At 38.4% G+C, this 12,039-nt stretch overlaps 1 protein-coding gene across 4 annotated transcripts in view; it reads left to right on the top strand.

Moving 5' to 3' along the window:
- LOC133504291 (unconventional myosin-Ic-like) overlaps window positions 1-12,039 on the top strand; it is a 92,992-nt gene that overhangs the window by 55,020 nt on the left and 25,933 nt on the right. For 2 of the 4 annotated variants that reach the window (XM_061826389.1, XM_061826391.1), the window contains exons 4-14: window positions 1,964-2,162; window positions 3,129-3,209; window positions 3,476-3,655; window positions 4,695-4,793; window positions 5,583-5,693; window positions 6,156-6,227; window positions 6,325-6,456; window positions 7,674-7,747; window positions 8,098-8,203; window positions 10,169-10,249; window positions 11,149-11,240. In XM_061826389.1, the coding sequence (XP_061682373.1) occupies window positions 1,964-2,162; window positions 3,129-3,209; window positions 3,476-3,655; window positions 4,695-4,793; window positions 5,583-5,693; window positions 6,156-6,227; window positions 6,325-6,456; window positions 7,674-7,747; window positions 8,098-8,203; window positions 10,169-10,249; window positions 11,149-11,240 (1,227 nt within the window). Of the gene's footprint in view, window positions 1-1,963; window positions 2,163-2,825; window positions 3,031-3,128; window positions 3,210-3,475; window positions 3,656-4,694; window positions 4,794-5,582; window positions 5,694-6,155; window positions 6,228-6,324; window positions 6,457-7,673; window positions 7,748-8,097; window positions 8,204-10,168; window positions 10,250-11,148; window positions 11,241-12,039 lie in introns of those variants that run through there. The other 2 variants (XM_061826390.1, XM_061826392.1) reach the window with 2 other exon arrangements.

Here is a 12,039-nt window from a genome sequence, read left to right as displayed (position 1 = left end):
TATTTGTTCATAAAAGAGGGAATTAATGCTAGGGAACAAGTAGTACAGCTTAACAGACATCAGTAATAAAATTGCATTTCTTCATCTGCAATATAGGAAAACACACCAAAACAAGAGTTCAGGCTTTGCATCAACAGTTCCAAGAGTTCCCTCTTTGGAGTGCTATTGCTTCACTGTTCAGCAACACTTCGTCACCACAGGGATTCTCTTGTTAATAATGAACCCTGAATGAAACGGACAAATTCTCTTCAATCCACCTGTTTGTGGCTTTGCAGATCCGAATGATCAAGCTATTGCTAGTTATATTAATCCAGAATTTTTGTCTTTTGGTCATTGTACCCAGTGAGACTTTCGTAAGGCTATTACTGTTTGCTGGTTTGGATGGCAATTTGTCCTTTGGTTTTGAGTTCTGTGTTTTTGGAGTTGGAGATATTCATTATACAGTGCTGCAACTTTTGAGCTAGCGGTGATCTGGTCAGAACCTTGCTCAAGGGCACCTTGATAGTACTCAGGAAGCAGACTTGCATTTCTCTAACATCGAGTTTCCATTTCCATTTTTATATGAAGCGGGACTCAAAACATTCCAAAGCCCGGCTCCTTAAACATGAACTACTGCTGCCAGTTTCAACTTTGAATTGTTCAAACTAGACCATACACTAGACAGTGTGTAATATGTCGTTGTATTTCCACTACCTTGTAAAATACAGTACAATTATGTCTTAGTCTTGTGAAGATTTTTTTCCAACACAATGACACATTTGATCCTCCCTTATAAATATTGGTACTCTGTCATCAGTTGGTGAATATTGAAACACTATTACCTCATTTTACATTCAATTTCTGCTTAGTTTCAATGATGCCATGACACGGGGAAATGTGTTTACTGTATTTGAAAAGGCCACAGGATTGCCGATAAAACTTGCAGTAAATTCTCCCCAGAGCATTAGGTCAGTTAAAAAAAACAAACATTTTCTTAATGGAGACTGAGGTGACATCAACCAAATAATCTCCCACTAGCTCGCTCTCTTTCTGATGTGGTGTTTTTTACTTACGCACTTAAGTGCAAATGCTTGCTCCCTGAGTGGAAAAGGGAGGAAAAATAGGCAAGTTGAGATGGAACGCCAGAGAGACAGGGTCAGGGAGCTGTGGAAAGAAATGTAAGCAAATGATGACACTACTAGAGGTTACCCCCTTGCGGGAGAATTCAATGAACTGAACCTGACCCTCAGTACAACGCCTTTCACAATATTGTACATACAATCTGAAACAGGCTTGGCAAAGATGATGCATATCATCTCTCAGTTAGTCAGGTGACAGCTATATGTCCAACCTGAAACAACATGTCAGATCAGATAGGACCAATTATTTGGAAAATAATACCGTAACCAATGTTGCTCTATTCTGGACTGTATGGATCATGGTGGTCATTCCTTTTTCCTCTTTACTTCACTTCATATTTTTTTTCCATCAAGATGCAAGAAAGGTGAACTGTCTAATCACTCCACAGATATAACACAGCTTCTTTATCACCACTATTGTCTACCAAATCACACAGACTATTTCGCTAAATTTCACAGTATAAAAAAAAAGGTCTAAACTTGATAACTTAAAGGTACTATCTTCAATTGACACAGACCAGTTACTGCATCTAATGTATCTATATAAGTTTTTGGTAACAAACATTTTTACCACGTTTTATTTTTTTAAATAATAATTGTAAAGGTAAAACATGCTTTGTAACATAAAAATAGACTAAAAGATAGTTGAACCAATTGTACAACACAAGAAAATAGTACCTAAAAATACTATTAAAATAATAAAATGTAAAAAGAATAATTACTACTCTATTTGTTTTCTTTTAATTGGGTCTTTGCTTCAATACAAACCTTTAGAGAAACAAGAGATTATTATTATTTTTAATATATGTCTTGACATAATTCTCATTTCTCCCTCTACCTGCCAGCTATGCAGTGGCCGATAACTCATACCGTTCTATGAGGACAGAGAGGAAAGACCAGTGCATCCTAATCTCTGGTGAGAGTGGCGCTGGGAAGACGGAAGCATCAAAGAAGATCCTGCAGTACTACGCTGTGACCTGTCCAGCCAGTGAGCAGGTGCAGACTATCAAAGACCGCCTTCTGCAGTCCAATCCTGTGCTCGAGGTGAGACTCTAAGATTTGTTTTTGGACAACACTGATGGTGACCTTAATAAAGCATTGCACTTTTATATTGGATTGCACTTATTCTCTTGGGTTCCAGTCAGACTAATGTCAACATGAAAAAAGTGACTTTAAAATGAGCAGTAAGATGTTATTGATAATGTTTTCTTTTTTTTTTCTGTTTGAGTGTGATTTGCTTGAGAGATAATTGTAGCTCTTTTTTGATTTTGGAATTTCATGTCCACATGCTCTCCAGATGTGGGTGGTTACTCTATACCAGTGGTTCCCAAAGTCAACCTGAGCCCGGACCCCCAGTGAGTCGTTCAAAAATCTCCCGGACCCCCAACCTCAACTTTCGCCAATAATGTAGTGCTGGACACAGCTATCCCATTCTGGTACAAAGAAATACTCAATTTTAGTGGTTCAGGTGCTCTTGCTTTTTATTTTTGCACAATAAATCAAAACGTGGTTCAACACTAGAAAGGGCAATTCTTACATCATGATTAGCTTCCAGACGATTTTGTTTTTTCGTCCTTACATCAAATAGAGTTGAAAACCCCGCCTCACACTTGTACGTAGTAACAAAGGGATCATAGTATTCCACGGCTGATTTGGCGAGTTACTCATCTGGGCTGGTCTCAAAATAGGATAGATAGGATGTGAGACATACAGTAGTGAGACACAAGAAATTTTTTTTATTTTTTTCTTTTCTTCAGAAAAATGATTTTTTTTTTACTCTGTCTCAGACATTGTGTCGTGGACCCCCTGGAAAGACATTTTTGACCCCCTGGGGGTCCGTGGACCCCACTTTCGGAACCACTGCTCTATACCATACTGTCAATTTTTTGTCGTTTGAATTTTCTTCTTTATGGTACTTTCGCCTAATATGCTTTGTTTTCCCTACCTTTAAATCCATCAGTTGTTTTCTCTTACCCAAACTTCACTACCATTTCTTTGTCCTCCCCTCAGGCCTTTGGCAATGCCAAGACATTGCGTAACGACAATTCCAGTCGGTTTGGCAAGTACATGGATATTCAATTCGACTTCAAGGTGAGCAAGATGGTGTGATTTAGAGTGGCAGTATGTAAAATTCATTCAGCTGAGGATTGTAAGGATTAACATTCAGACAGATGAGTGTCCACATTTTATGATGTAATCATTTTGCTCCTTTCCTCCCGGATCTGTTTTCATGATCCTACAATATTCACCCTGACCTGCATGTTACAATTACACTTTAGTACCCCAGCTTTACTCTCTCCTCCCGTAATTCCTCATTTTGCTCTCCCATGTATCCCTGGCCTTTGTCCCGTCGCCAGGGTGCCCCGGTCGGAGGTCACATCATTAACTACCTGCTGGAGAAGTCGCGTGTGGTTCATCAGAACCATGGTGAAAGGAACTTTCACATTTTCTATCAGCTGATTGAGGGAGGTGAGGAAGACCTGCTGAGACGCCTGGGTTTAGAGAGGAACACTCACCAGTATCAGTATCTGGTCAAAGTAAGACTGCTATGCTTTTTGTGAAATCTCTTGAATATGAAACTCTACACCAGGGGTGTCAAACTCATTTTTGTCACGGGCCACATTGCAGTTACGGCTTCCTTCAGAGGGCCGTTATGACAGTGAAATCATAAACATCTTTCATCATATTCACACACAAAATTTCCGAACCTGTTTTGGAGTCACATTAAGGGTAATAGGTTTTTTGACTTTTGCTCATGTTTCATTACACAAAAATGCTTGCAATATCTCAATGTTGTCTGTTATATGACAATTTGAAATTTTTATCGCCTTCAACAAGAATCATTGAAGTCGACACCCGTCATTTTCCTTTACAGGCCACATAAAATCATGTGGCGGGCCCGATCTGATCTTGAGTTTGACACCTGTGCCTTACACTTTCCTCACATCTTGAATGTTATTTCAAGTCCTTCGTATTTCTAGGTAGAATCATGAAAATGCACTTACCTACTTCTGTACGTAACTTACACTAATGTCTCAAAGATGGTCCATTATTTGTACACAAATCCCATAAAGTTGATTTGCAATACAGTTTATCGCGGCTCTTATGAAGTTGTTAAGATCATTTTTTGTCGTCCCCCCACTTCCTTCTGTGATTTTAATCTCTGCCCACAGCTTTAGCTCTAAAGAGCAGTTGGTAGCTACCGGTAATTGTGCATAGGACTTTGAGCTAGTAAGTTTGCGAGAGAGAGAATCCCATTGGGAGTTTGGCTGAGTGGGCTTTCTGTCAGCCTCTTTTCCTTTCTGGGGAAATCCACCTTTAGGCACTAACATGGAACTCTTACCTGTACAGGCACATGCACAAACAGGAAGTGAAAAACACCTTGGGTTTTTTTTGTGCACATTGGTATTGACGTTCAAACATTTTCTAATGATTCGTGTATATATGTGTACATTTTTGACTTTACAAAGTTTAATGAAAAAAAGGGCATTTTAAAAAAAATTAAGACACTAAGTTGAGCTCTTTCATTTTTTTTTTTTTTTAATTACAAGCGTTATGTGTATGTCTGTTCATTAGGGTAACTGTCCCAAAGTGAGCTCCATTAATGACCGCAGTGATTGGAAGGTGGTGAGGAAGGCCTTGACTGTTATTGGCTTTAATGAAGAAGAGGTTGAGGTAAGGACATAGTTTACCATGTGTAAATAATGACTGGCTTATTTGATCATTGTTTTATCATCACTGGAAGGTGCTACACTTAAAATGTTTTAACAACTTTACAGAAGTATGGCTATAATTAATGCAGTGACCATAATTTAAGGAGATGCTAAAACCATTACAATATACTGTCATCAATCAGGGGTCTGAGTGTCTCTCAACCTTTTGTGAGGTATGTTCATGTCATGTAGAGTAGCTTGTGTAGTGTAAGGCACACTGCTCATGTTATTAAAGATCCTCTTGACGATATCTCAGTCAGCCACAAAAATTTAATGTGGCTGTTTTTTTTTAATGTGAGAAATTGTGCTCAGTGAGATAGTTCTGACAGGTTCGTGGGTCTGGGCTTGTATCCAGATCTGACACTCGCTAAAAAAACAATGACATTTCAGAGGAGGGAAAGAAGGAAGATAATGTGTGCCTTCTCCCACAGGCATAAATCTGCCTTTTTCAGTCTTGTAAAGATTGCACTCCCATTTTGGGAAGTGTAAAAATCAAATCCACATGATTTTGATGATTACATATTGTATATAGTATCTGGAACTTGTACAGAACTTTTTTTAAAAAAAGTGTCTGCCATGTTGCTCATAATGATACAATATATATCTTATCACTCTTAGTTTATTGCCTTCCCTTTCATATACCGCATCCTCCACATTTTCCTTTTTGATAGTCTGTGATTGCCCCACACTTTCTCAAGTTTATTGTACCTCCTCCACATTCCCCTCACACTCTGTACATTTTTGTGTGTAGGAGTTATTGAACATAATCGCCAGCGTACTTCACTTGGGGAACGTTCAGTATGGTGGTGAGGACGGAATTGCCTGCATCACTTCTGACACACAGATCAAGTATTTGTCAAGGGTAAGGTGTTGCAGCAAGCAAGTGCAACACTCAAAGAAAGACACCCGGGTTTATGATAACTAATCGCACCAAGGAAGTATTATGAGAATGGAAAAAAAAATCCATAATCAATTGGACTCAATCAGTGTGTTGCTTATTTCAACATTAAAGGTTAGCTTACCATATCTAATTTTATTTATATCCCTTTTACACTGTTTTAAAGTACTGTATATAAATATATGTCCCAGGTTTTATGGGGACCAGTGTGCCAACTACATAACCACATGTAAAAAATACCCGATCCAAATGGTTTCATTTTGCAAAGTGCTGCTCGCACTCGATCAAATTTAACAGTGAGCCTTCATTCAGTCTCCCACTTTTCCCTAATCACATATTTAACAAATGCCACAGTTACGATGTCATGTCTGTTTTTCTATTTGTCACTTGTGTAGCTGACTAGGTTATGATGTCATGTCTCTCCAGTTGTTAGGAGTAAATGGGGCTGTGCTGACGGAGGCACTCACACACAGAAAGATAATCGCCAAGGGAGAGGAGGTACAATTGGATGCACACTCATCATAGCAAAAGGTGTAACAGGCTTTTGTATTTGAAATATGTGGAGTGTGAGCCTTTGTCTTTTTCTTTTCAACAGCTGATCAGCCCTCTAAATTTAGAACAAGCATCCTCAGCTCGGGATGCTTTGTCAAAGGCAGTGTATGGACGCACTTTCACCTGGCTTGTCAACAAGATCAACACTTCACTGGCATACACGGTGCATACTCACGCACGCGCACACATGCGCACACACAAACATACACTAATGAATTGCACTTTAAAACTATAGTTTAAAATCATAGAATAAAGAATAAACGGTATGGTAGTTTGACTGTCCAGTGCAGGATTTCCAAGATTTTAGTATTACACTAGACCACCATCTTGTGGAAGTTCTTTTCAGGGTCAACACAAAACCAGTGCTGTATTTCATTCCAATGTTTAGCACAAACTTAAAGTATATACCAGTATACTCTGTATAGACTTATATGAGAACCATACAATACATTATAAATGCAGTGGATATAAAATGTCTACACACCCTTATTTGAATTCCAGGATTTTTTTCATAAAAATTATTTTTTCCACAGATAATTTAATTGCCAATGTACTCTGTATAGACTTACTTATATGAGACCCATACTCTGTATTATAAATGCAGTGAGTATAAAATGTCTATACACGCCTCTATTTGTAATATAAACTATATTTTGCAATGATAAATAATTTTAAAACATTAATAGCATCATTGAGGTTCTCTTTATTCAGCTGGGACTGGGGCCTTACTCAAGATTCTGTGAACGATGCACAGTCCAAATTACATTGTTAGCAAAATGCCTTTGGCTTCTTCCGAAAATGTTATGAAAAGTCAAAAATTTGTTTGGGTTTAATCAGAGGGACATTAAATGGTGCTAGGTGTGTGCTGACTCATTTAGTAGGCGTTTGATTGTGATTAATTCTGAATACCAAGTTACATATGAGAAGGCCTGCACACTTGTGTAACCACCTATCTCTGGTGCCATGGAAAACATTACAACAGAATAGCTTCTATGATATCTACCATCTGTGTGTAAACCTGTGTAGATTTACTGTAGTGTTTTAATTTTTTTACTGGACTCAATTTTTAATCCAAAAGCTACAGGAACAACAGGTTGAAACCTGGTAAAGGGTTTATGAATCATGGCAAGGCATCCTTTCTTCTTCTTCTTCTTCTTCTTCTCCTTCTCCTACTCCTCCTCCTCCTCCTCCTCCTTTCGGCATGTCCCACTAGGGGTCGCCACAGCGTGTCATCTCAGATGATGTTTGGCACAGTTTTACGCCAGATGCCCTTCCTGACGCAACCCCTCGGCATTTTAGCCGGGGAGACATGGCAAAGCATCCTTTATTTACCCAATATTTTAGTTTCAGTTCAGTTACAGGTTTGTTAAAAAGGGCTATTGTGTTTTACAGGATGACTCCTACAAACACTACTCTGTCATTGGACTGCTGGATATCTATGGCTTTGAAGTCTTCCAGCACAACAGGTGAATAACTAATCTTTAAATTAACCTGTTTAATGGTCTAAAGGTTTAACATGGGCTCAACGAAGTCAGCTTACTAATGACAAGGTACACAGCTCCTTTCAGTATTCTTATTGCTTGTCTGAGGAACCTGTTCAGCAGTTTGAAAGTGCAGGTCCTCATGCTGCAATAACATTACTGTGGTTAACAGATGCTAGTTCTTAGGTGAATCTGATTTTACAATACCTTCATCTCCACATTATCATACGCACACAAAATGTGTACCGATGTCCTTAAATTTGTTTGTTTTAACTTAATCAAATTAAAGCACTTGTAATTTCTTCCTTTAAGTATATGTGACTGTTATGTTGCAGCTTTGAGCAGTTCTGCATCAACTACTGTAATGAGAAGTTACAGCAGCTTTTCATTGAGCTCACACTCAAGTCGGAGCAGGAGGAGTACGAAGCGGAGGGCATCACGGTCAGTTTTTTTCTTTATTTAAAATAGGTAGCACCACTAAGAAAAAAATTGAGACTGAACAAATATTCCATAATTGTTAAAATACACAGGAAGGAATAAATATACCTTTTGGTTAAGAGACATTTGTAGATGATAATTATGAAATTAATGCTTTTAAGTGATTGAAAATAGGAGCTATCATGCTGGGTCAGAGAAACAGCACATGGGACCTGGACTGCGGAGGATCCAAAAAATGTCTGAATTTTCATTACATTTGGTAGAAGCATAGAAAAAATACATGATACAGATTATCATATTGATTGTAAAAATTATTTTTTTCACCCAATTTTTTTTGGGTGGAGTTTGTGACCTATATATTCATGAGTTGTTGTCCCAGAATTGTAACATGTACATATACCTGCTGTGGTGAAAATGTCAGTGTTAATTAAAACTAGGACATCATCAGTAATGCTGTTTAGTGATAAGGTGAATAAGCTGTTATTTTAGCATGTTTATGAAATTGAAAAGTTTAACACTTTTTGTTTACTTTTTCATGAATAGTAAGTAGAGTATACTGTATTTAGAAAATATCAACTGTTGGATGATTTTTAACTGTTGATAACAATTCATTATAGCCACTAAGAGTGGGAAAATGGGACAGAAATGTTCCCAATGCATTGAATGTGATAAGTGCACTTAACTTGAGTGGTGCTGCTACACGTGATGTCATACATTAAATGAGGGGCCACCATCGCGGTGCCCATGGGCGCATGGTTGCCAGCGAGGCATGTTGTAAAAATAGTTCACAAATTATCATTATTATTTGTGCTTTAAATTTTGAATCTGACTTACTTACATTAATGAAAATTTTAAAATGTAATACAATATAAAAAATTAAAACAAATATTTTTTTGTACAATGAACTCTGACTGAAGATTGCCGCAAACAGATCATGTAGCCCTACATACGATCGGTGCTCACTAAGTATCCCTCACCCTCAAAAAGGTTGCAGACCCCTAACATTAAATGCAGGGGGACTATTTTCTTTCAAATGCAGATAATGATGTTTGTGATGCATTAGGAGATTATAACCTAATTGAGATTTTGAATGTTATTTTTTTGGTTCGGAGCTGAATCCCCATTTTCAGCCCATTTAATCTGTTGAGATATCAAACTTCTTCATCTGAAAAATTGTTAAAATCTCTAAGGATGTCTTTGCCAGCTACTGGAATTTACTTTCTGTTGGTCTTTCAACAGTTAATGAAAGTTTGGAGTCACTTTTCTTTTCCCGAGGTACTGGCTGATTTGGATCTTTCAAAGATATATGTACAAAAACTTTAATCACATTTTTCTCAAAACTAGGGATTCCATTTTAGCACTATCTAAATTATTTAGCATGTAAACAAAGTATTATATATCATTTTTAAGGGAATGAAATGTAGAATTACAAAATATATTGGAATTTTCAGATTTTGACCCCGGCTGCACGGTGGGGCAGCTCGAAAGCGATGTTTTCCCCGTGCCTGCATGGGTTTTCTCCAGCACTCCGGTTTCCACCCACATCCCAAAAACATGCAACATCAATTGGACAACTGCAACTGTTTGTGTCTATGTGCCCTGTGATTGGCTGGCAACCAGTTCAGGGTGTACCTTTCCTCCTGCCAGTTAACAGCTGGGATAGGCTCCATCACTCCCACGACCCTTGTGAGGATAAGTGGCAATCAAAATGGATGGATGGATGGATGGATGGATGGATGGATGGATGGATGGATGGATGGATGGATGGATATTTTGACCCATGAAGACCTTTTAGCCTTAGCCAGTCACATTTATTCTCTGGACCTCAAATTAAGTCATTGCTGTTTGTCACCGAACAAATTCTTGTTTGGTTCATGCAAGTTTCTCACCATTCAGTTCATCAGACAGAAGTTGGATACATTACATTTTCTTTTACTATCATGACTCAACAATGTTTTTCCTTTGTAGTGGGAACCAGTGCAGTACTTCAACAACAAGATCATCTGTGATTTGGTGGAAGAAAAGTTTAAAGGCATCATCTCCATTCTGGTGAGGATTCTGGTTCATTGTCTCTATGCAGGAGGCTCTGTTTCATTATCAACCAAATGAAAAGATGTTATCATGAACTACTTTGGTTTTGGGCGGGTGGAGGTGGTTCCATCACATGCACACGCAACTACTCTACCTGCCCCTTATATTGTAGAGTCAGTGCCAGTTGTGTATTTTGCTACCATGATGGCCAGAGTTGGATCTTATAGGTTGGAAAGAGGTAAGGGTACAACTAACTTGGAGTGTGAAGCGAAAGGGAATATCCATTCCAAAATTCCACTCACAAAGGGAGAATTTTGTCACTCAACCGCTGAATTATGCTGCGATATTTACTAAGGGGGATCCATGTAGGTGGCGCACGCAAACACAAACACCCCCGCTCCCACATTGCAAACTTTTCCGAACAAATGAGTATGTGGTGGTTATCTGAATGTGATGGTAGCCAACATCAATCTTGGAATTTCATCTGTGTTTACAGTTATCCTCTCCCATGGTAGTGCTGCCATGTTGCGTATCTGACTTGAACATGGCAAATATTCACCCAGCCTCGTGGGCATGTTATAGGCAGAGCAAATCGATGTGAGGGTGGTATTATCTAAATTTAGCTCACGTGAAATGGGGAAAAAGTAGAACTGATTGCTCACAGACAAAGGTTTAAAAACTAGCAGGTTACAAATTTACTTTTTTTCCCCTCATCTGATGAGAAGGCACACCAGAGCCCCATTTGCATACAAGCAGTTAACAGTCAGTTTTCAGTGATAGTCCCTTTAAGAGCTAAATGCTCATAACTTAAAATTGATCTTAAACTCAAAGGAAGAACCATACATATAGCCCTTTCTCTGATATAGGGTCTAATCATGAAGTAATCACTTGATACTTTTCTTGTGTTCCTGCTATAGGATGAAGAGTGTCTGAGACCTGGAGATGCCAGTGACATCACCTTTCTAGAGAAGCTGGAGAACACTGTGGGAGGTCATCCACACTTTGTCACGTCAGTTTAATTCCTGTATTCCTTACATAATATCTAATGTTTCCATATTTGATCTCATTGCACAAACTCAATTACAATTAAGCTGGAAAATTGGATTAAACATAAGTAAAAACAGAATGCATTGATTTTACAAATCATGTTTAATGTTCAAACTGATAAGCTTTATTGTTTTTATGAAATAATCATTAACTCAGAATTTTATGGCCGGAACACATTCTCAAAAAGATGGGACAGGGTCATATTTATCCCTGTTATATCACCTTTTCTTTTAACATTCAAAAAACATTTGGGAACTGAGGACACTAATTGTTGAAGCTTCGTAGGTGGAGTTCATTACCATTCTTGCTTGAATTAGCAGCTTGAGCTGTTTAACATTCTGGGATCTCTGTTGTCACATTTTATGTTTCATAATACGCCAGACATTTTTAATGGGAGGCGGGTCTGGACTGCAGCCAGGCCAGTCAAGTATCTGCACTCTTTGACTACAAAGTCACGCTGCTGTAACAAGTGGAGAATGTAGTGGTTTGGCATTGTCTTGCTGAAATATGCAGGGGCGTCCATAAATAGAGATGTTGCTTGGATGGCAGCACAAGTTTCTCCAAAACCTGTATGTACCTTTCAGTATTAATGGTCCCTTCACAGATGTGTAAGTTACCCATGGCATTGGCACGAACACAACCCCATACCATCACAGGTGCTAGTTTTTGAACTTTGCATCCGAAACAATCCAGATGGTTCTTTTACTCTTTGGCCCTGAGGACAGAACTTCCACAATTTCCCCCCAAAAATTTGAAATGTG

Source organism: Syngnathoides biaculeatus, chromosome 8 (assembly GCF_019802595.1).
Source record: "Syngnathoides biaculeatus isolate LvHL_M chromosome 8, ASM1980259v1, whole genome shotgun sequence".
NCBI lineage: Eukaryota > Metazoa > Chordata > Actinopteri > Syngnathiformes > Syngnathidae > Syngnathoides > Syngnathoides biaculeatus.
The sequence above is the reverse complement of the archived record's forward strand: the minus strand, read 5'-3'. Positions and strand labels throughout refer to the sequence as shown.